This window comes from Phoxinus phoxinus, assembly GCF_949152265.1.
Source record: "Phoxinus phoxinus genome assembly, chromosome: 12".
Taxonomy (NCBI): domain Eukaryota; kingdom Metazoa; phylum Chordata; class Actinopteri; order Cypriniformes; family Leuciscidae; genus Phoxinus; species Phoxinus phoxinus.
Genome location: NC_136887.1, coordinates 19084909 through 19109985, shown reverse-complemented (window position 1 = coordinate 19109985; position 25077 = coordinate 19084909). Strand labels below are relative to the sequence as shown.

At 38.5% G+C, this 25077-nt stretch overlaps 3 protein-coding genes across 6 annotated transcripts in view; 2 read left to right on the top strand and 1 right to left on the bottom strand.

The window, feature by feature from the left end:
* Positions 1-554: 554 nt before the first annotated feature.
* Positions 555-13607, bottom strand: tm9sf5 (transmembrane 9 superfamily protein member 5). Of its 2 annotated transcripts, XM_079631814.1 has the most exons (18): positions 13286-13607; positions 13075-13142; positions 12887-12980; positions 12158-12285; positions 11808-11937; positions 11123-11250; positions 10783-10894; positions 10623-10702; positions 10397-10502; positions 10053-10094; positions 9604-9736; positions 8063-8182; positions 7544-7601; positions 7289-7448; positions 5399-5550; positions 5195-5306; positions 4840-5011; positions 555-1309 (listed from the first exon to the last, which is right to left on the bottom strand). In XM_079631814.1, exons 1-18 carry the CDS (start codon positions 13421-13423, stop codon positions 1242-1244), a joined length of 2001 nt encoding a protein of 666 aa, XP_079487940.1. In that variant the 5' UTR covers positions 13424-13607; the 3' UTR covers positions 555-1241. The 2 variants fall into 2 exon arrangements, with proteins under 2 accessions (XP_079487940.1, XP_079487941.1); XM_079631815.1 differs by lacking the exon at positions 10053-10094.
* Positions 13608-13820: 213 nt separating this feature from the next.
* rbmx (RNA binding motif protein X-linked) lies at positions 13821-19032 on the top strand. The gene is made up of 9 exons (XM_079630989.1): positions 13821-14172; positions 15063-15188; positions 15623-15729; positions 15921-16086; positions 16246-16362; positions 16437-16554; positions 16919-17053; positions 17128-17219; positions 17769-19032. Exons 2-9 carry the CDS (start codon positions 15080-15082, stop codon positions 18077-18079), a joined length of 1155 nt encoding a protein of 384 aa, XP_079487115.1. The 5' UTR covers positions 13821-14172; positions 15063-15079; the 3' UTR covers positions 18080-19032.
* A 791-nt stretch (positions 19033-19823) lies between these two features.
* The window catches only part of arhgef6 (Rac/Cdc42 guanine nucleotide exchange factor (GEF) 6), a 31472-nt gene continuing 26218 nt past the window's right edge, over positions 19824-25077 (top strand). For all 3 annotated transcript variants that reach the window (XM_079630358.1, XM_079630357.1, XM_079630356.1), the window contains exons 1-2: positions 19824-20149; positions 21649-21732. In XM_079630358.1, the coding sequence (XP_079486484.1) occupies positions 19985-20149; positions 21649-21732 (249 nt within the window). In that variant the 5' untranslated portion in view covers positions 19824-19984. The remainder of the gene's footprint in view (positions 20150-21648; positions 21733-25077) is intronic.

Genomic DNA, 25077 nt, shown 5'->3' with positions numbered 1-25077 from the left:
CCATCCCATTTTACTTCATTCCATAAAAAAACGATTCGTCAGCAAGATAAAACTATAAAACCACATTATTACTGATATCCACCAATAGGTGACATTAGAGAGGTTACTGTGGTCTGGTTACTGTGGTGCGGTCACATTAGCTAAATTTGCGGCTGCGGAGATTCATTGTCAATAACGTAGCGAAGCATCGCTCACATAAAATTCATTCTCAAACCAAGCTGCTTTTTTTCGTCAGCACAGCGAAATTCCGTGGCCAACTTCAACACAAGCTAAATCTGCACTTTTTCGCCCACACGTGAAACTCCTGATTGTATGGATTCTATTTGAAATGACTGGATATCGCCAGAGAAATTTGGCTGAGCAGCGGTTAATGTCAAACTAGTGCAGTTCATTAGCATAAACATGTCCATTGAAAACAGTGTACATGTGTATGAAGCGCTGCTCGTACAGAAGTCACTTTCAAACCAAGCATCTTTCTGTTGTGAACATGGCAAATTCCTGTGACAAACTTGAACATGAGCGAAATTGGGGTGAGAAACTTTTTTGCCTTTACACAAAACTCCCGATCGCACAGATTCCTATTGGAATGACTGGGTTTTGCCTGTGAAATTTCGGTGAGCATAAGTAAAATGGTCATTTTTGTGTGCAAAGAAGGTCGATTATATATTATCATCAATGTTGCGATGAAGCACTGCTTACTCGTAGGTTCAAACTAAGCAGTGAATTTGAGTGTTCAAAATGAACACATGAATCTGATGTGAAATTCAATATAGCCTGCTTTTTTATTAACGTGACCGCATTAAGCCCACAGCATTTCACCATACAAAGGTAAATGTGACCGCACCTTAATCTGTGTCCCATCTGGTCTTTCAAAACAAATTCTATACACAAAAAATTGATGATGAAATAAAAAACAAAGCAAATAAAACATACATCGGAGTCAAAATAAAAGCATAAAAAGAACTTAATGTTTAAAGATATGGGCTTCTGCTCTCAGCACAGTGGGTTTAGCTGGAATAAACTCATAGGCAACGCGAGATAAATAAAGCACTGAAAAGGGGTCTTTGGAGTTCACACGCACACCTACTGCAGGCCAGTGAATTACAATTGAGCCACACACCAGCGGTTCAGGAAAGAAGAGTATCGTCTGATTCCTCCCTTCATTGAAATGTCTCTTTAAACTTCCACATGAAAGCTGATCTGTAAAAAGTTGATGTTGTGTTCTCCAAAAGGTCCTTCCCTTAGTCCACTTTCAGCACACTGTAGATTTTATTTACAAACAAGTAGCAGGCGAAGAAGCCTATAGTACCTGGATGGAAGAAGAAATGTGTGAGAATTAACAAAAGAAATCGAGAACAGGACCACAAAAAGAGCTTTTCAGCACATGTACGTCATAAAATGTCCCAGACTAACTGATAGTGTACACATTTTGAAACAGCACTTCTATTGAAACCACAATTGGTGTCATTTTACAAGAAAACCATCTATTAATAGTGGGGTTTCAATGCAGCAAATGATCCGACAGCCAAACTGAGCGGAGTGTGATAAAGCACAGGATTAAATCTAATCATCGCTGGGGCGGCAGTGACAGCCAATCAACAATAGGTCTGATTGAAATCTTCAGCTCGGAATCTATTTTCAGATGCATTTATATACACACGATTCTCAGTCCTCCTCCTCATCCTCCACGCACGCTCTCACTCTATCTTCAGTTTGGGGATCTAAAAAGTCCTGCTAGAAACAAACCATTTCTGGGAAGCGTTATTTTAAGATGTGGAACTGAGAGCGTAATGGCGACCCAGTAAGCCTCGGTTTACTCGTGTCTTACATTTTCACCCCTCAAGTGCGCGTAGAAGTTGCCATAACAGCCATTGCCAGGGATCCTAACGCATCTAGAAGAATCCATGGCAACAAATAGATTGTGGCTAATATATCCATTTAGAAAACCAATGGCGGTGGTTTCCCATCATTCAAAGAAAAGCCGTGAGAATTGCTCCAATTACACTGGATAATCTGGAGTGTTTTTGTAAAGGTTCAGTGTCTTAAATACTCTTACTACAAATGACCTATGTTAAATGTCAAAGTACTGTCGCAGAGAAGCTTGGGGTATTTTACAGAGTCGATCATTGAGCTAAACAGTTGTAAACCACTTTTCTTCATGCTGGGTGAGGAAAACACATGCTACAAAGCTAGAACCTGCCGTTTGGAGAGGCTGAGTGGACATAAGTAAGCATATGTAGATGCTATCAGCCCACAGGTGTTTATGGATGGCCGACAGCTGGCCATCGCTCGCCACCTCCGCCTCAGCATATCAATGAGGGGAAGCGACAGAGATTTGATTAAGGCCGGAGGGAGCGGCGCTACCTTTCAACAACAATGAAAGATGAGGAATATTTATACGTGTCCCAATTACCCTCTGCCTAAACACAGTATGACCCATCGGGCAGGAACAAAACAACTGGCACTGGTCACTTGCTTAACAAAAGGACCAGCAGGGAGACATGATACTGCAGCATCAAAACCACCAACATCATGACAATCTCTGAACATTTAAGATTGTAGGTAGGACGAAAAAAATGATGTCACTGAGTACAAAAAGTATTGAATTTCAGGAACAGGAAAGAAATCCTGAACCGGATGAATGGCACTTTCCCATATTCACCTGGTTAGACCAGTTGTGTGCTTAGTTTTGACGTTAAGGGGCAACTACAAGGGTTACAACACACAAGCTACTAAAAATGTATTTGCATTGCACCAATAAACTTGACGCATAACTATGTATAAACTAAATATATTTACAGAACAATCCAACCTGGAGTAACAGGTGTAATAAAATGACAGACTGACTGAATTGCATCAATAAGCACTTGTTTTAGCTGACAGACTTAAATCTTATATGATAATGTTGGCATTTGCATATTAAGAGAGAGAACGGCATGTGAATAAGTTACTTGTTAACAGCTCTCCAACACTAAAAGAGCACACCTCTGTGTGCATTGTTCCATGGTGTTTCATGTCAAATAAAATCCTTTTTGAGTCAGTATAATTTATTGATCCTAATTAATTTGAAATACTGTTTCTGAATGTCATTTACATATAAAAACACCTGTTATGTTATTGAAGATAAAGCAGTTACGCATTTCAATGGAAATATTTTTTTAGTTATTTACGTGAAGCAAAAATTAAGAATCAAGGATAAACTGAAATTCACAGCATTTTAAACTTCTTCTGCTCATATATTTGAAGGCTGCTATTGGATCATTGAGGATAAACTCCATATAATAATATGTATTCGCATAATATGATGAGCTTACGACCTACTAGCCATGTTCTGCCTTAACAAATGGTGCTAGTTAGTTAAAAACTAGCTAGTAGTTACTAAGCTTCTAATATGGATTTTGTGTTCCAATTTAAATAAGAACTTAGGAAAGGCTGGTGAAACCCTACCCTGTAGAGTCAATATGTTTAATGTAACACTCAGTTCTGTGATCAAAGATTACAGGTTGTTCTTGTACTGCATTCTCACTATAGCAATTTACTGTAAACTGGTTAACCTGTTAAACTGGTTATTTGATGGGGGAGAATTCAGTGAAAGCTTATTCAGTGTAGGATTGGTAAGACTGATTCACACTATTAAGTTGTGACTGTAAAAAACACCCTGTTTTTATAGCACCAAATAACTAACAAAAACCAAACTTATTGTAAAGACGAACACTTGAACATACATCAGCATGATAAGAACTACCTAAATGACAGGAACTATCTTTGGAAAAATATTATTTGAAGTGTAATTGGATTTTTCAAGTTTGGCTCACATCCTTTTTCGATTACATGAATCTGATACTGCAGCCAGCCACCAGAGGCGATCGAAAGGTTTTGTCTTCACAACGTGTGCGGCACATTCGGTTGTGGGTCATTAGCTTGTGAATGCTCGTATTTGATTATAGCCAGTGAAAACAACACAACAGAAACACTGTAAGCTAAAAGTCAGAGAACAATATCATTTCCTTTGCCATTTGCTGTAGATTCACTGAAAACCAGAAACACCAGTGATAAAATGTAACTTTAACCTAAATAAAAAAAGTCATGACACAAATCTATGCTCTAACCAAGGGTTTCCCAAACTGGTGTTCGTAAATTGATTAATTAAATCATAAAAATATACAATTGAAATAAATATTTTTCTCTCTTCACTTTAGTAGGCCTTTATTAATCCCCTGGAGCCGTACGGCTTACTTTTATGATGGATAGATGTGCTAGGATATTTGTTCATATAACTATGATTGTGTTTGGCTGAAAGAAGAAAGTCATATATATACCTAGGATGGCTTGAGGGTGAGTAAATCATGGGATAATTTTCATTTTGGGGTGAACTAACCCTTTAACTGTTTCTAAATTATTGAATAATTACTTTCAAATCTCAGGGGGTACTTCAAATAAGTATTATCAAAAGAATTTGGCTTACAATAAAGTTTGTGAATGTATATTAGGGGTGTAACGGTATGTAAAGGTGACGGTTTGGTACATGCCTAGGTTTTGAAGTAACAGTTCGATATGTTTTTGGTACAGCAGGGGAAAAACAAAACTTTTTCTTTCTTTTTCTTTATTAAGCAGCCCTAACCCTTACTAAACAAACTATGACTGTCTTTTTTTTTTAAAGTCAATACTCCTGCAACACACAATTTCTAATTCATTTTATGCTGTAAAGGGGGACAGATATTTGAAGTGCTTTCACTTTTGGATGCAAGATATTTTAGCAAGTTATATGTTACTGTTACACCTATTGTATATCAACTTATATTATTAAGGCTAAAGGGAAACAGACCATCTCTCACATACCTGTGAAAATGAAGAAAATGAGCACCATGATCGAGGTGTAGCCAAAGTAGAGGATGGTGCTCGCCGCCCCTATAATTTGTAGTTTTGAGTAGAAGTAATGCACAGCGTAGACAAACAGATACACTGCCGTGAAACCACTGGTCAGGAATGATCGCCACCACCAATGATAATCCTGTAAAATACAACAACAACAAAAAGCTTTAAACAAAAAAGTAAAAACATAATTTTTTTTAATAGTACTTCAGACTAACATTCAAAATTATGTTGTAGACTCTTATGAGACTGATTCATATCAGTGATGAATAAGAACCAGCCAAACATTTTAAAAGATGCCATGATCAGTGTTCAATCTCACCTCTGCACATAAATGGAAGTAGCAGAGCAGAACAGTGGCCTCAGAGCAGGTAATGAGCAGGATGATGAAGACCAGGAAGAGGAAGCCAAACATGTAATACATCTGATGAGACCTGCAGAGAAACATTTCAATTAGTTAATGATAGGGCCAAAACATCAGTTCTGACATCAATTCATTTCAGCATGATATGATTTCAAACTATACCAAATGCTATTGAGGATGAAGAAGAGCTGGATGAAGATGCAGCCGAAGGGCAGGATGCCACCCATGATGATGCCCGGCACAGGTTTGGTGAAGAATGACTGCTGAGGAATTTGGCGTGGGATCTGGTTTGTTCTCACAGGAGGCTCGATGCCCTGTTAAAACAGGAAAATTAAAACACCCACAATCATGATATCGTGCATGACCGTGTGCCAAAAGAAAAGCTCACACAGATGGGAACTGCAAAAAGCAGCTGATTCAAATGTTTAGAAATACATAAATAGCCAAGCATAAGAATTCTGGAGTATCAAAACCTGTGAGCCTAATATTAAATGTAATTATTTTATATCCGCAAGTGTGTAATCAGCCCCTGTCAGAATGCCAGGAATTAGAATTGTACTCTGTTGAAAAGCCCTTACTCCTGTTTAACACGTGATCAGTTTGCAGTACGTATTTTACATAAGATGTGTTTGCAGTGCACTACTGAGCCGTGGCTTTAAACACAATAAATATAAACAACGTAATATTTAATTCATTATTTATACATAGATTTATATATTAAGATACTCAAGCAAGTGGCAAAACATTTAAACATGATACTTCTCTTAAATGAAACATGTATTTTCTTTCATGTTTGAATCTTTATATGGACTGCTTATATAGCGCTTTCACAAACCCAATGGCCACCAAAGCGCTTTACAATATTGCCTCACATTCACCCATTCACTCACTCATTCATACACCGACGGCGGTGTCAGCCATGCAAGGCGATCCAGCTCGTCGGGAGCAGCTTATATGAAAAGTCTTGCGAGTCATACAATGCTGTATGTTTTTCCCATCTCAATGAATAGATGTCATACATTGTGTAGCCTTCTTGTTCCAAGTGTAGTTCTCAGACAACCAGATATACTCTAAGTACCGTATTGTTCTGAATAAACGTTTTTTTTTTTTTCTTGGAAATACATCTGAAAAAGTGGGGCCATTTCGGGAAAGTTGGCAGGGGGGTGTGTTGGTGCGTAGCCTAGGAAAGAAATGAGGGGCTGCCCATAACCAGAGCAGTCACCCAGCTGAAGGCACTGGATATCGCCAAAGAGCTGAATATACACAGTAGCGAGGCCCCTCATTTCTTGTTTCGGCTACGTTGTGACACTTGCCTGTCGATTTCTACAAACGGGCTGCTTTGATTCATTGTAAGAATGATGCGCCATAATGGGTTAGCATTACACCACAGAACAAATATTGCCCAGCACATGGCCTTTAACTTTAGGAAGAAACTGGTGTCTTTTCAGCGCTATGTGATCAGCCCAAGGAAAAAAACATTCATATCTGTCACTGTACAAAAAAAGGTGAAATTTGGCGGTATGGTTCCGTTCTGGGCGAGAACTCCCTGCGCATCCAAAGCAGCAATAACCCCCCTTAGGGTAAACAGAACAGAACCAACATGAATGTATTCCTATAGGTAGACGTGGATCAGCAGATGCGAGCTTGACAAACGTGACCTGCCAGAACTGACGCTACGCTTGATTACTTTAGATATAATTTTGCCTGCATTCATTATTTTTGCAACTCCTGGTAAGTGCTTTTCTTTGCTTCACCCCAAACTTAAAGTAATTATATGCATATATGGTCCAATCCGTGTTCATTTTGACCATGAACAATGCGCTATTATGCACTTTAATTCAGCACAAATTGACTCGTGCAGAAACGTTTGTTGCACTGCTGTACCGCACGGTTTCTGCAACACACTTGCCGCGCCGCACTTGAAGTGTGAATGCTCTAACCCGGTAACATGGGCACTAATAAAAAAAAAATTACCGCATTACGTGTGTGCAAGCGGGTCATGTGTGAAACAGGTGTTAAGAACAATTGGTCTGTTCAAGAAGGCATACTCACTGGTTTTTTGAAGCCGAAGTATGCACCCACAAAAGTGAGAGGAACAGAGATGCCAAACCACAGCGCCAGGATGGCCACGAGTGTACCAAAGGGAACAGCAGCAGAGGAGCCCTCTACCCACAGGATCAGATTCATCAGGAAGAAGTCCACAAACACAATCCTGCAAAAACACAAGTCACGTCTTTGAAGCTGCATACTGGCATAAATCATATTATTTCTGTTCTCGGGAAATGAAGATGAAAATATTATTCATACCCAGGACACAAAAGGGCTGTGAGAAGGACATTGCTTTTCCATTTTTCACCACCGAAAGCTGATGATACAGATGGAATTGATTGGAAAAGGAAGCAATTAAGATGAATATTTGTCATTTTTAATGTGGACTCAGTAACTTTCCTCTCAGAAATTAATAGAACCATAAAACAATAGTATGTGTTGTAAAGTTGTAAAGCCATTTGTTGTAAAGTTTTTCTTGACCACTGAGTGGCACTGTGACACAGTATAATTGTAACACAGGTGTGACAGGAAGAAGTGTGAGCGTTATTGGGAAGCAAACAGATTTTGACCACACTTCAGAGTGGCGTGCAAGGTGGATTATAGTGGTATGCCGTGTCTACAAGGTATGGACTTTGTTTATATGCTTTCTAAAACTTGTTCACTCCTATTATCAACGGCAACGGCTTATTGGACAAACAAATATCACCTCTTTAGATCTCCATAATGACTTCCAGAAGAAAATAAGATAAAACAATTTCCACTAAAATATTTCCTTACTCTTATAGAGTCTGGAAGACACATATCCAGCAGGTGTGCCAAGCAAAACCCACAACACCACTGAACAGGTCATGAGAGCCCCTCTGTTGGCTGGAGACAGGAAGCCCAGGCAGGCCAAGACTAAAGGGAAAAACAGAATTGACACTTTATTTTCATTTAATTCCATTACAACTATTGTGAAATAACATGCTACCAAAATGTGTAAAACCAATTGTTCACAATGTCTATAGAGCGTAAATAATCTAATTAAAAATGTGTTCACAAAGTTCACATTGTTGGCATTTTTATGATGCACTTAAAGGTAGGGTTGGTAATCCTGTTCAGAAACATTTTTTATTATACTGGGTGAAATGGTCCTTCCATTCTGATAGTAGTCAATACATTATGTGTTCAGAAAAAGGAATGAAACAAATCTGACCTCTGTAGCAGCTGTAGGACAGTAAAAACTCTGACCAATCACTGCCATTCGGTGCGAATGTAAAGAACCAATCAGATGCCTTCATGTCTCGTGCCCGAGCACCACTGCGTGCACAGCAGTGATGCGCGGGTCAATGTATAAACAACCCGCACCCGACCGACGTTTTCAACTAACCCGCCCGCAACTCGGACCGCAAAAAAAAGAAAGAAAATATTGTACCCGACCCGCGTTTTTTAAAGTAGCTATAGTAAATGCTCATCGCGTCATGGGCCATAGACAGAGGAACTAGGGGTGCGCATTTTTCAGAATGCTGTATGATAGTGTTTTGTAATAAAGGCTTGATTTATTCATTTATTTCGTTTCATTTTCTTAACAATTAAGATGCTGCATGGGTTTATTCAGCCTAATCGACGTGTGCGTCTCTCCCCGGACTTTCCCAACAAAAATCCCGCCCCCTCTCAGCAAATAGGCTACATAAAACTGACATTACTGAGCTATATGCGTTTAGAAGTAGCCTATTAAAATGGCACAATGGCATTGCTCAGTTCAACGCGTTGGGAAATCGGGCATTTTGTCCCGCGTCAGCTTTTATTCAAAAGTTAATAACGCGCTCAACATTCAAAAGGTAAATAAGGATTTCCCACTTTCATCTGCAGACTGCTCGTGCGTCATCCTCGCGCATTCAGACAATAAAGTGTAGACCTATGTATTTCATAGAACATTGTGTCTAGTACTATATAAATTACAAAGGTAAACGACCCGACCGACCGCGACCCGAATATCATTAAAAATATTTTTGGATGACTCGTAACCGCGGGCGCAGGCACCCGCTCATTTTGGATCAACCTGCGCATCACTGGTAGGTACATGCAGCTGACTCCAAATGTGGATGCGCGTTCATGTTTGTGGGGGGGGGTAGCTTTGGATGAAGCACTGACAGGAGGGGGCGGAGCTTAGAAGAGGTGCCACTTTCAAATCTGGCTAGCTCTCCAACATTACCTACTCTAGCTTTAAATATTGGACTGTTCTCACGGATCTAGAGAAGCAACCCTTAAAGTGAATTTGTACAATACAAAAATCCGCAGTACTTTTAATTAATTTCTGTTCCAGATGCACTACTTACAAAGGGTGATGAAGGTCATGATGAAGATCTGAGTGCCCTGTCCGAGGAAGACAGACAGAAGCATGCCCATCTTGGGGGGCCTAAACACATCACCATGAACCTGCTTCCAGCCAGACTCCTCCTGGGCTTCCTCCTGCAGGAGATATGACATATCTCAATATGATATCACATGACTATCATCAGATAAACCATTATGGCCAGAACACACTCATTTAAATTCTCAACACAGCAGATGGTTTATGTCACATATATTTTATCAGTGTCATTATCTATTCACTACAAAACAACTTCCTTCATTATTTTTTAACCTTGATTGGTGAGTATGGTAATGTACAATTACACTGTTTTACCATATAAAGGAAGTTCCCCGAAGTCAAACAATTCCCCAATCATAATCACCAGTGACATAAGCTAATCAAACATAAGCAAACATGAGCTAATACGCTTACATAGGTAATGTTTGCAGCTGGAGGGATCTTAACCCAGTCTGCCTGTGAATGTCACAACAGAGGATTCATTGACTGGATGTATTCTTTTGGTTATTAATATGAGAAAAATAATAAGACACTAAAACTAAGAGGGAAAATGTCAGTCAATATATGCTTGAAGGTTAGGATCTATGACCCATGAAAATGTGTCAATTATAACTCAAATCAAACAATATATAACAGGAAGTTTGATGCGGGAGTGTCAGCTCTGTTGACACATGAGATTGTAGTGACGTAACGGAGTTATTCATTTCTTCTGTTATCTGAAAAACAGTTGGAAGGAGAACAAAGTAAATTCAAGGTACCTGGTCCATCTGGTTGTACCGGGCAATATCCTTGTGCAATGTTCTAAGCATGATCATGGCTACCATGCCAGACAGGAAGAGCACAATAACCAAAGAGTTCATGATGCTGAAAAATTAACATGAAAGCCATTAGTATGTATGGAAATATAGATATAAGAGCCTTGTTATTCTTGATATTATACATTTTTTTGATATATTTTGAACAAGCTTGGCTTTCTGTGCTCACCTGAACCACTGGATGTTGCTGTGAGGCATGGAAACCAAAATGTAATCCCATCGAGAAGCCCACTTAATTTCATTATTTTGCTAAAAAAAGAAGAAATAAGCTCTATCACACAAAGTTCTTTCCAACCATCTCCATATACTGTCTCCATAAACAAGCTTACCTTAAATTTAACTGAATAAGTGTAGGTCACTTTGATATCACTGCTGGAATCTACTGGAATGTCCATGGGAGTGCCTTCACATGTTGGATTATTATCATCACTATGCTTGATGCTGTTCAACAGACAAATATATATATGTAATGTTTTAATCCGTGCGCATTACAGAAATCTTTACTTGGTTTTGTCATTGATGTCACAGATGTTGCTATGCCTGACTTTAAAGCATTTTTTGCTGAAACTGGTCACATGGGCCAACAGAAAGTAGAGAAAGACCTTACATCAGGTTAAGGACGCTACCTAAAGTAAAGTTAGTTAGAGACAGTTAGTTGCTAAATCAGACCTCTTAGGTTCCAGCGTAGCAGCCACAAGTCGAGCACCCACCCCAGTCGTTTCATCTTCACTGTGGTAAATTATGGTGATGTCCACATGGTTGAAAACATAATAAGTGTTCTTCCTGTTGAAATCAGCCTAAAGGAGTTGATAAAACAAAACAAAAAAAATCACAAAGCATCAAAATGGCATCTCTATACTTCTCTTGCTAAATCTTTTGGTCTCTTAATCACTTATAAAGTTACTATAAAGTTATGGTACTATACGGTTATCCGGACCACACGTGTGTCTTTTAGTCCCGTATAGTCCGTATAGTCATCCCTGATTGGTCTTAACCCCAGTGACGGGTAGGTTTAGGGGCGGGGTTAGGGGTAGGCCATCGTGTGGTCCGGATAACCGTATATTACCAAAGTTATATTTCTGGTGACGTATTCTAATGTTATATTAAGGTTTTACCTTCTCAAGTTTAAACTAAAACTATATATGTATGTTTTTAAATTCAATTCAGAGTTGGGGAAAGTTACTTTTAAAACTAATGCATTACTAAAAGTAACTAATTGCATTACTTAGTTACTTTTTATGGAAAGTAATGCATTACGTGGCTTTACTTTTTTAACGTGGGCTGACCTTGATTGTTTGTTTTTTAATAAAAGCTAGCTCACAACTCAAATGGTGATAAACATTCTCTCTCTTACATTGATAACACAGGCATCCTTTGGGTTTCCTTCTTGGTTTACTAGACATCCAATGGGAAATCCTGGGTTGCAGACTTTCTGATTGTCTTCCACCAAATAACACCATGTTACGGGCATGTTGTCAACAATCCTGTAAAACAAAACAAAAAAAAGTGTAAGAATAAACCAAACCACTAATCTGTTATGTCATGTGCAACTATTAGGCCTATATACTCAGTAAAGGATAATATGCCAAACCCTACGATGACAGATATGTATTGTGTCTTTTCTAAAAGGTTGAGCATTGCATCTTGCTAATGCTAGTTACTGATAAATACCTACTGTAGGCAAGGCATCCCATGTAGACTTACCAGTGGTGCTGGTAATTCAGCTCCATTCCTCTCTTTAGAAAGTCCAACTTTAACTTGTCTTCTTTTTTTGCAGTTTCATACAATATGGTGCAGACCCTCTCACATGCCTTGTCAGCCTTAAATGAAAACTAAGAGGAAAATTTCTAAAATCAATATCTGAAGGATCCATCCATTAAACATCCAGAGAAGCATACAGTACTTGAGTTCACATTCTGCAGCATAGTATCAAACCGGAATACACTGGCTAAATACCAACAACATAATTATATGACGAAAGTCAAACAAAACACAAATGGAGAAAAGTGTGTGTGTGTCAGTTACAACTACATCTTGTAAAACTTGATAAACAAGATGCCACGTTTCCATAAACAGGCTGTATAATCTTTCAGATGTCACTGCTTCACTGAAGTCAGCATGAAATGTAAGTTGTGATAGTCTTTTATTCCCTGTTGTGTGAAAACGTGAAAAGGCTTCTTGAACAAGAAAAAATAAATAAGCCAGGACTTGATTTTGTCCATCGGCAATAGATTGGATTGTTTTAGTTTGCTATTGCTATAATCTTATGTGAGTGACAGGTTTTCCTCTCCTTGCACCGAAAAACACTTCTTTAGTGAAGAGATGTCATTGCAATATTCCATTAAAAAAAAAATGAATAAGGTAAATTAAATAAAAAAAATCTAAAATAAAAAACAAAAACAACAATCTTGTAAGGTGATGTCAATACTATACCTTGTAAGGTGATGTCTCTATTCTTTCGCCAAACAACACCTGCCCAAGGTTCTCTGAGGGCCTTATTTCATCCTTGTCTTTGCAAAAATTAAACCTAAAGCAAAGAGTATGCCCTCTTTGATCAGTGCTTGTAACGAAATGGATGTAGATATAATGAAGCTTATATTGTGACGGTCAAGCATACTTACGCATCATATTCGTAAGGCAGGACTGATTCCACAGAGTCCAGTCTATTCACAAACAGCTGTATCTCAGTCTATGAGAATGACAACAGGGAAGTAGGGTCAAGGAGATAACGTTAGCTGACTATCATCATTTATATGCTGTCTAAATATTTGTTATGTACCAACTGTCTGTACATAATCATACGATAACAAGTATAGGACAGTAAAAGCTCACCTGACATTCCACCGCATCTTCCTTCGAGTTTTTCTCGCAAAAACTGACTGGCGCTAAACCCGGAAGGTAGAATGCAACGCTTGAGCTGACTAGAGTTAAACTCAGCAAAAAAATAAAACTCGGATTTAAAGACTTCATTTTTCAAACCAGCGTCCTGCGAGGTTTCCGATTTACTCTCCTGAAGAAAACCATAAAACTAACCGGTGATAATTCACACAGAAAATCACCAAGACAACGAGCTCGCAGCTACTACTGCTACTGACTCAAGAAAGATTTGTGTATTAGTGTCACTTCCTTACTGTGCACATAACTCCGCCCCCTCATGACTCCTCCTCCAATACCTCTTTTTCATTGATCCACAAAACATCTGGATTAATGACAGCTGTTTTTTAATTAAAATATTTTTACAATCAATATATTTTAATCAATTCAATAGTTTTAATTGTAATTTTATTTGTTTCATTTAATTATAAATATGTTATAATATATTTATCTACTTTATTCATTTATTCATGAATTTATTAATTTTGCTTTTAGTGTTCGGCTGGTCTGGTGTCATGATGTCTGCCCCGTGAGGCGGCCCGCTTCATGATGTACACAACAGTTTTTGTTTAGCTTCAGATATGACTCTTACACCATTTTAAATATATATTTAAAACGCTAACGTTATTTATTTATTTGTGTAAAATGCATTTACGACTGGCTTTCGCAATGACTAAAATAAGAACAGTTTGCAAACATGACAATAGAGGGCGCGAGAGACTTTTAACCCGTTGTGTTCCTCCCTCTTACCGTAGAGTAAGTTACTGCACTGTGGGCGGGTCGAAACCACACATTAGACACATATAAACCAGTAGACGCTTTTGTTTCTGCCTATTGATCCTGAGGTGAGTAAATGTATCATTCATCATACTTATATTTTTGGTTTATTGATAGATGGTAATTTTATCGTGCACGTTTAGTTAAATGCGCTTTAGCCTGATAGGTATATATATTTAGCAGATGTGATGGTAACGTTAACGGTAACTGAAAATGGCCTCATGTAGATGGCAGACGGCAAGATGTTTTTCTAAACGCACATTTCAATCGCCATTTTGAACTTTGAAACAGTAGCGGTATTCTCTTATATCTTTTAATCTATAATTAGATTATGAGTGAGTGTTTATTATGATTATATGAGATTCTTCATCAAACATGTGTTGCAAGTTAGCCTTATGGCCTGAAGAGGTCTCAGGCTGCTGGAGCTGCCAGTAGCCTTGTAAATTTAAGCGTCCGCCATTTTGTGAAGCATGCTTTATAAATGTGTATGGAAATGCCATGCAAAATGTTCGACTGAAATGTTTAGTATCTTCTAAAACTAATAACGGTTCGTAGTGTTTTGCACGTGCTCCGCAGCAACTGCTGTTAGCAAGGCAGGGCCTGTATCGGCTAATGGTCGCTGAGTTAACGTTAACCATCTAAACGTTACGCCAGAGAATGATTATATCAAACGCGTTTTCTATCGTCAAACAGCTTTTCTAAATCCATTAACCGGTGACGTTACAGCAACACGTACTGCCTTTTCCCCCCATTGTTTTCTGCTACTATGCATGTAATTGTTGATAACCCGTTTAAATTATTATTTTTCCTCTCCCACTTTGTGAGGTAACGTTAGGTCTGTTTGCTGGTTTTAGGCACTCTTTAGTTAACCTGGGAGACCAGTTAAGCTGTTGGGTTTTTTCGGACGAGATGTACTGAACTGTTCTCTTGTAATGCAGAAATGTCCTCCCCTCTTTAGTGGCAGCAGTGGGAAATATGGCAGAGGCAGACCGACCAGGAAAGCTGTTCATTGGTGGTCTGAACACTGAAACTAGTGAGAAGGTCCTTGAAGCATATTTCAGCAAATTTGGCCGATTGGCTGAAGGTAATAGTAGTTGTATGATCTAAATTACTTGATAGAAACGTAATTGTGCTATGCTCTAAATTACTTGATAGAAACATAATTTTGCTATGCAAGTGTATTTATTTGTAGTAATTTGTGCTGCAGCCATGAGCTAAAAATGTTAAAGGGCTAGTTACACAATAATTTAAATGATTTCATATACTCATCCTCATGTCATTCCAAAGCCACAACTTTCAGACATGATCTGTGGATTAAACCACTGGATTCATATGGGCTTCTTACAATCTCTTAATGAACACTTTGAACTGACTTTTTGGTGAAGGGGATTTTCATGGGTTTGGAATTACATGAGTGTGCAATTGATGACAGTTTTAATTTTTGGGTGAACTATGCCTTCAATTAAGCATTTGGTGTCAAGTGAAACCATATTTTTTCCTACCCCTTGTCCTTTGTAGTTCTGTTGATGAAGGATCGTGAAACAAACAAATCTAGAGGTTTTGCGTTTGTAACTTATGAAAATCCTGGTGACGCTAAAGATGCTGCAAGGGAAATGAATGGAAAGGTGAGTAATGGTGTTAACTTCACATTTGTAAGCTGTGATGATGGTTTGTGGTAGTGATCATCTTGAACTGATGTAGTCCACAATTGTCCTCTAAGAAGTTCTGAGCTTACATAATGTGCACATTTGCTTTTCAGTGAGCTTGTATATTTAAAGCAACGGTTTCCTAAACTTCTGTAACTTGTGTTTCCAAGCCCCTTGATGGAAAACCTATAAAAGTGGAACAGGCCACAAAACCTCAGTTTGAGTCTTCAGGACGCCGTGGTCCACCACCAGTTCATCCACGGAGTCGTGGCCCTGCCAGAGGTCCACGAGGGTCCAGAGGTGCACCATCTGGAATGCGGGGACCACCAAGCAGAGGTACCATTCAGAACATTACCTTATTTTATTATTTTTTTGCGCAGTGATGACACTCTTTTGATGATCTATTTGAACTGATTGTTTTCTAAGAAGTTCTGAGCCTACACTTAAAACATACTTGCTGCCAAAAATATTACCAAGGTAACGTAGGGATTGTAGAACCCTTTTTTAAAGGCATATCTTCAAGAGGGCCACCACCACTGAAGAGAGGGCCCCCAGTGCGGAACGGAGGACCCCCACCCAAGAGATCTGCACCCTCTGGGCCAATGGGCAGACGTGAGTTTGCCGAACAGTTTTGTGCTCTTTTTATCGTTTGAACCATACAATCATTGTGTTTTCAATTAATTTAGCAACGGCAGTGTCCAGAGACAGGGACCCATATGGCCCCTCTCCTCGCAGAGATTCTCTAATGTCACGGCGGGATGATGGTCCTCCACCTCGTGATGACCACTACAGTAGTAAAGACAGGTGAGATATGTGAAAGCATTAATCATTTAGGGCTGCTACAAATTAGACTTTCTCTCTCTTTAATGCTCTTAACCCCAAAAAAATTTGAAGTATGGACACTTTGTGTACTCAATTCTCACAGCTTTCCTTATGTAGTGGAGTGGGAGGGGCTGTTCTGTTAAGTGAAACTATTAAAAATCATTTTCATTATTTGAAAGGATTATTTGATGGAACTTTATAAAGAAAATTGGCCACTAAATCTAAGTATTTATAAAATTTAATTTGACTAGAAAAACAGAGTAAAATATGAACCAATACTAAAATAACATTTGTGATGATCTGTGTTGCCATATACAATGACACTCAAGCTGTTCATATTTTTCAGTTATTCCAGCCGTGACTACATGAGTTCAAGGGACAGTCGAGACTACGCTCCGGCACCACGTGATTACCCATACCGGGAGTATTCAAGCCATTCCAGTTCTAGAGATGACTATGGCTCAGGATCCAGAGGTTACAGGTGTGTTAACATCTATTGCCAGATGTATTTGATGGCAGTTTGAGAATCCAGCCTAATGTTTTATTGTTTCTTAGTGATCGCGATGGCTATGGTGGAGGACGAGAGCCCCGGGGTTACATGGAACGGCCCAGTACAGGCTCCTATAGAGACCCTTACGACGGTTACGGTAAGATTAAACCTTTAGTGTGGTGAAAAGGGTTAAGGGGCTCCACTCAAACCGCCTGTTTTGGGCTTGGAAAGGGCTGTCTCGTGTGATTGCCAAAAACTGGAAACATCAAATGCGGCATCTTTTCATCGTGAGAGTTCCAACCAAAATCGCACCAACAAGGATTCTCTTGCAAGCTGTTTTTTGCCCCTCAAAAGTTTGAGTCGTTCCAGTAGCTCTGTCCGAACAACCAAGAGAGATGCAATACTCAAACCACAATCTATCTGGAGTTCAATCCAAACCAAGGAAAGTGCATTTACTCAATGACGTGTCAAAGGCCTCTGAGTGGTCAATTGTCTACACTTCAGTTGGGTAGTTCAGTTATCTTAGGCTTAAGTAGTCCCACCCAGAATCTGAGATCCAAATTTGTTCTAGCCCCATTTGGAAAGTTTGTAACATTTTGAGCTAGACGTGACGCAAATTTAGGGAAATGGGCACTTGACAACGCAGTATCATGCAAAGAATGTTTAAGTAAAATTTTGCCAATTACATGACCCATTGACCCTGCAGGTAACTCACGCAGCGCCCCACCCTCAAGGGGTCCCCCTCCGTCCTACAGTGGGAGTGGCGGAAGCAGTCGTTATGACGACTATGGCAGCAGTTCCCGGGATGGATATGGCAGTCGCGACAGTTATCCCAGCAGTCGGAGTGACCCGTACTCCACTAATCGTGGTGACCGACCGGGTAGGCAGGAGCGGGGACCGCCCCCTCTTGAAAGAGGCTATCCTCGTGAATACAGCAGCTCGAGCCGTGGGGCACCTCGGGGTGGTGGCCGCGGCGGCGGTCGGGCAGATAGAGGAATGGCCCGGAGCAGATACTGAGAAAAAGGGGGGAAATGGAGGTTTCTCGTTGAGACTTTCAAAAGACTTTAAGATTCAAAGGAGCGCCCTTTTAAACTCTGGACTTCAAGCTTCAGTTTAAAGCTGTACACAAACTTGTGGAGGTTTTTTTTTGTCCTTTTTAAATGCAAAGTTTATTTTCCCATGCCCACATCCCATTTAATGGTACCGTTGCAAATCTTAAGTGTGTTTTTGTATAATAGTGATTTGTTAAACCTGCAATGCCCTAGCATATGGCTTTCATTTACCAATAAAGTGTTTTTAATCAAAGATCTTGAGCAACACTATTCAAGAGAATGAGAAACAATGAAGTGTAAATATCTATTCACCTCTTCAGTTTTCCATGGTGAGCACCCCCAAATGCCACTTAATATAGATGCAATGCAGAATATTCATGTAGGCATGATTGTTCACATTGTTGAGGAATGGACAAATGTCACCTTTTTCCAAACTCTATGGGTGTAGTTTTCCTCAGTGCAAATGGATCATCACAAAGCCTAAACATTGACGTCTTGCATCGACCAATCCAAAGACAACCAAAATGCAAGAAACAATTCAGCACCACAGATAAAACCTGTCAACAGCTGGTAAGCAAAGCAAACCCTTTTGTTCTGGTATAAGTCAAGTCTCTGTGGTGTTATTTTGCAGCCTGAAGGTTAGTGTAATTTAGTCAAACATCGTCTTGATTGCCCTGGCTTTTTCAAATGCAATCTGAAACGCTGTTTCCAACATTAACAAAACCTCATCTCTGCCTTCAAAGGAGTCTGATCCCTCCCCCAACCACTGGATCACTGAGTTTAGGAGGTCTTAGTCTCAGAAAAATCAGTCAATTCTGTTGCACTAAAGGAGAATGTCTGGATGTTTTTTTTTTGTTGCCCCTTTCAAATGAGAAATGGCCATTTTTTTTTTTATAAAAGGATATTAAGATGAATCTTCTCAATGGATCTATCCCTACAGTCAAATATAAACCACATAACTGCAAAACCTCTTGAAACTTCCCAGTGGAACCCTTTTGAAATTGTAAATTCACTTAGTGTTAACAAAAAGCCAGAACCGCTTGCAAGCATGCCGATTCTAACAAAGGAGACCACGTGGAGAAAGACAGCACCCTATCAACAAGCCTGGAAAACATTTCAGATTGGGTCATTATTTTTAAGAATATCTGTCCCGTATGCTGAGCTACAACAGTTTGCTGATGGAAACTCTCTTGTTGCAGGGTGAATGGAGGAAAGGGAATTTGATGGTAATACATACATGATGAATACATCATTGCTGATCAGGACCTGTTGTCATTGTGGGTGATCCATAAGCCTTTTTGAAGAAGCAGGTATGTTAAAGTCCTTAAACCTTTACAAATTGATTTTGCATCTTCATACAATTACTTTTGTTTTCACCTAGATCCAGAATCTGTGTTCTTTGGAGGCTGCTGTTCGTTGAGACTGACGATTAGATGGAGTCATGGAGTACTACAGTTGAATTGCATTGGCCCCTCCCCTCCAATAAACAATCATTTGAGTTGAAATGAATGTATTACTTGTCTGTTTCTTCATATATTCCAACTATAATAGTGGTGTATTGGTATAATGTCAGTGTTCACATACATAGGCCCATTTAATATAAAATAAAAACAATAAAAGTTGAGCCCTATGGAATGTTCTTGCTGCATTTTAAAGCAATTACAGTTCCCTTTGTTTCACTGAAATGTCAAAGAGCCTTTATGTTGGTTATATAGCAGACGTCCACTGAGAACTAAGTGGCGAGGCTAAATGGTCGTAACATACAGAAAAAGCAGAAGCGCTACGGATGTGGGTAGCATCTCAACACAAATAGTGAGAGCCGGCGCACCAAGGGTGCAGCTAAATCTGAAAGGCCCATTGAGCCTAAACTATGAACCCCGAGGAGCAGACTGTTACGTGGCTAATAACATTAGGCGTGCTTAATTCACCCAAAAAGAATATCGCTGATCCTGAGGAATTTCTGAAAACATCTCTCAGAGATGGGGTTGTCTTGTGTAAGCTTATGGAGCGACTGCTGCCTGGAGCCATTTTAAAGGTAATTTATAATATGCTCATGTATGTTTCTTTGATCAACCAGTCGTAAACATTAGTGGATTGTATATATTTTAATGCAACCGCAGCAAATAACGTTACAGCCATGCGGAACTGACGGTGCACGATGCCTAATGCCAAGACGCTTACTGTTAAGGGACACTTTGAGATGCATTATATTTTGCAAAGATACAATACATTTTCTAATAAATAAAAGTACGCGATGAATGTGTATTTAACTGTAGGTTTATTCAGGGCGCACAATTTAAGATACAATCTGACTTCCTGTTACATGAGAAATTGTTCCGCATTATCGCATTCTCAAAAACGAAGTCCTTGTCAATCTTCACTTTTGTATAAAATGCCAAGGACATTTGTAAAGCAATTTTATTCTTTGTAAAAGCCGTTTAACTATGTCAGTGAGATTTCAGATTATTGAATGTTTTTCTGTAGGCTAACGTTATTCCTCTGCTGCTAGCAAGTAACTTTACCAAATTCAACTCCCCCTTTTGCTCATTACACGCAGGATCGTTATTCATAAGATAGCTTACGCTTACTGTATATATTTTGATTTCTGTTGAATAAAGTTCGTTTAAAATCGTTTTGATTTAAACGAATTGGTGTTTCGATACACGGACATTATAACGAATGTGCTGATCAATACAACTTGACAGATAAAAGTTTATGCTTTTTTAAATAAAGGGTCCATTATACGTTTTGTTGGTATCACTTCCTTTCTTTTTATCATATATATGTGCCATACCACTTTAGTGATTTTATACGACGCTTTCAAATAAATAATTTCTGTTTGAATTTCCCAAATATTCGTAAACGAATTATTCTTTGGAGTCGGATCTTTTTAATGATTTGGATTAGCCTGTTCGCGAAACGTGACTGAACGATTCGTTAAAAACTTTTAAGCTAAGCTTTCACGTAAAATAATAAGTGTAGTGTTAATGCAAATAATTTGAGTTTAAATGACTAGCAGAATCATTGCTGCCACCACATGAAACTGCGATACAAAATGTGATGTCCTTATTTGTATATTGTATGGAGCCCATGTGATGGTAAATGCGCAAAAGAATTGGATTTGGAGCCGGTTCTTTGAAACGAACTGTTTGAAAGAATCGATTCGAGGAAATTAGTCGGATTTGCCATCACTAGTAAACGGTCCAAGTAGAATCTTGCTGAGCAAACTTCGTCACTTCCTCCAAAATATATTTTCTTGGTGCGACAGGGCCTAATGAGATCTAGCAGATGTGTGCGTGTGTGTGTACTATGGCGAAGCTCACGCAAAGAAATAGTAACAGTAGTATACTGAACCCCAAAGAAATTTAGCATGCGATACATGGCAGCAGTAACGTTAACATTAGCTGGGTACAATGTGGCTTATAGGCTAGGGCTAGGCTGACATTCACTTCCAAAACGAGATCTTCTTTGCTTTTCACTGTGGTCGAAGCAAAGTTTAGATTATTTACATCCTCATTCTTTCATTGCTTACAGTATTCAACTGAACCCAGATGCGAAGCGGCCTGTATTGCCAACATTCGGGAGTTTCTAAAAGGATGTCAGTCTCTAAAGGTTGAGGTAGGATACTTTTTTGTCTACTTTATTGTGTTTTGTATCACCCGAATGACTTTGAGAAACACAGCTGAGTGTGTATAAAATATGCGACCCCCTAGGCTGAGGATCTACTCTTTTAAGGTGTAACGTTAGGGCTGTAGGCTGTATCACACATAAACACAATCAGTTTTGTAGTGTATGTGCATGAAAATACATTTCAGATTAAAGCTTTGCCTCTAAGCATCGCTTTTATAGAGGAATGATTTACGTAACAGAGTCTTAATAATTTATATTAAATAATATATTTAATAATTTATATTGGTATCTAGAGTACTTCTCTCTTCTGCCCATCTAATTTAGTTTAGCTCCCCCTGAGGACAGACAAATACATAGCAGGGTTTTGTTTTGGTGTTGCACATGTGATCATAAAATATGCCAGTAAACAAGATTGCTCATAATACTAGCTCTTTTGCATGTGCATTTAATTTATTATGGTCTTGAGCTGCAGCAACATTACAGGCGTCTCAGGAAGATGGTCAGGAATTATACCCATCATAGTGAACATTGTCAATCTGCAATGTCTATTATTGACACAAACACATAGCCAGACTTTGATGCCACACTCTCTGCATTAATAGTGTTCCTGTACTAAAACTGTGACCATAATGTGGTTCTGGACTGATAAACTTTGCACATGTGGTAAGCATGTCTCATTAGTGCCATGTCACTTGTTTATGCTTAGTTATGACTTTGTTAAAGTAGCCCCGCAGTCAATAATTTTATCCCTTAATCTTTGATAATCAAAATGGCATATTTAAACACTTTTTTTCCATGTGAAAATAATTTATTCATGCCTTAAAATAGCTTGAATGTAACTCTACCTTAGACTGTAAAATAGATTGATAGCGCATCTAATCTTAGAAAAATTAACCCAAAATATCCCAGTAACAGTCATTGCTGATTACGTTGTTCGGAGCCCGAGTCTGCGCAGTAGTGATCCTGTGGTTGAGCCACGGCATCCAGGTCCTGCCCACAGTCCCACGCACAGCTATCAATCATGATGTTACACCCTGGTTTTTCATAGCATCAAATAACTAACTAACTAAAACCAAATACTTGTTGGGAAAACAAACACTTGAACGTACTTGATAAAGAAGTAGCCTACCTAAAATGACAGAAATCATCTTTGTAATTGTATTTTTTCGTTTGGCTCACGTCCCATTTGATTACATGGAGCGGGCGAGGTTTATGACCTATACTGATCGAAAGGTTTTGGCTTCACTTTTCAGGACGCGTGCGCGGCACACTTGAACTCTACACCTTTTCTTCATTTGGTGTACGTGGGTCAACTCAATGAATAGGCCTATGCAAATTAGTTTCCACCTTCACTCTATGAAATCAGCTCAGACTATCTGATCCACTCGGTCAAATGTAGTAAATGCTACACAATGGCAAGTGGAAATATTTGTTTAATTCAGCCATATATGACCATATAGGCCTATAAACAGAAACTGATTCAGAAGAAGATGAAGAATGAATTATACAGGAATGAATTATACTGATTCGATGCATCTATGAATTCTACTGATGTGTCAGTAATGCGGTTTTTGTATCGCATTTTGTAACGTTTTATGTAATGTCTCTGAACTATCCAAAGATTAGTGATAGACTGATGTTTTTTTTTTCAGTAGTCGATACAGATGTGTAATTTGCCCTATTACAATTTAGTACGAGCAAATAAGATACACGCATTTAAATGTAAACAAAAAAAAAATTTGCACAAAATTTACGTACAGAAAATGTGGGCTATGCTCTCTGCAAATTTTGGGACTGAACACTATTAACCGGTCAATCAGGCTCAATTAGCATGCTATTTATCTCAAAATATCAACTGATGAATGAACAATATCTATCAAATTCTGCTAAAGACAATTGGTACTCAACTTGATACTATAAAAGTGTGATGCTGTGATCTTTGGCTAAACTAAGTCTCTCTCAGCAGCACAAATGATTGCTTCTCCCTCCTATAATTTGCGGTGAAATGAAGTTGGACAAGGAGTTAGGGTCAGAGTAGCTGGCAATGGGGCGTTTATACCAGTTAAAATGGAAGAAAAGAACGGTAGATGTTAATCTGATTTAATGTGAGTACTTTCTGTCTCAGTTATGCTAGTGTTGTTATTTTGCAGTCTGAATTTGATGAGATAAAAAGAATGCGCATGCTTTTCTTATACTGACTTTCCTCGAAAACTGCACACAAAAACAAAAACTAAATGCCGATTCATTATCAGATGAATTATTATCAGACATTATCATTTTCACTCAGGAACTGACCCTCCTCTAATCCCTGACTTATTAATCATGTTTTCATAAAAATGAATGCTGTCAAATCAATTAATCGTAATTAATCGATTCTAAAAATAAGTTTGTTCAATGTATGTGTGTTATATATTTATATATATACACACACACACACACACACACATAATATATATATATATATACATATATATTATGTGTCTGTATATACCGAGATATATTTATGTGTGTGTGTGTGTATACATGTATATTAAATCAACAAACTTTTATTTTATAATCGATTTGACAGCACTAATAAAAATATGTATAATGATCATGTGATATATAGCGTTATTGGCGAAAATGTGAAGAATATTGTGATATAATTTTTTGCTTATATTGTCATATCTGTTTGGAAGAAAGCTCCAGTTTCATGCTCTTTTAAAGGCCCAATGGGCATATAGTTGATGCAAGTCATGTGACTGGACAAACAAGCCAGGCGCATAACTTTCACTTCTGCTTCTAAAGGAGCTGAAAACGAGAAGTATCGTAGCACAAGATTAAGCTTGATATGAGCCATTTTAAACTACTGATGAGAGAGAAATGCAAACTACAGTTAACAAATGTTCTAAAGCAAAAGGTAAAGTGCAGTCTATAAACTGAACTGAGTGCTGAAGTTGCTTAACTGTTCATCTTGTTGCAGCCTTTATATCGAAACAGCACTCAGCAAATACAAGGACACGCGCTTCTTGCATTGCTGTTTAAATGCTATTATGTTTTATTTAACATGTGAAACCGTACCCTTAACAAGAAAGGGGATAGCTGTCTGTACCCAGCGACTGACAGGGCCTGTAAACCAAACATCTAAAAATTTGGGTCACACTAAAGATGTTTTCAATAACCATTGAGATTGATATTGAGATGGATATAGTTTGATGCATAGATCAAATGACTAATGATATGATGCAATGTGTAAAAAATCCATATATTTAAGATTTATTTTTAAGATGTATATTTCTTCTTAATTATTAAAAAATCAAACGTATTTTTAATTGTGAATGTCCCAAATGTTAT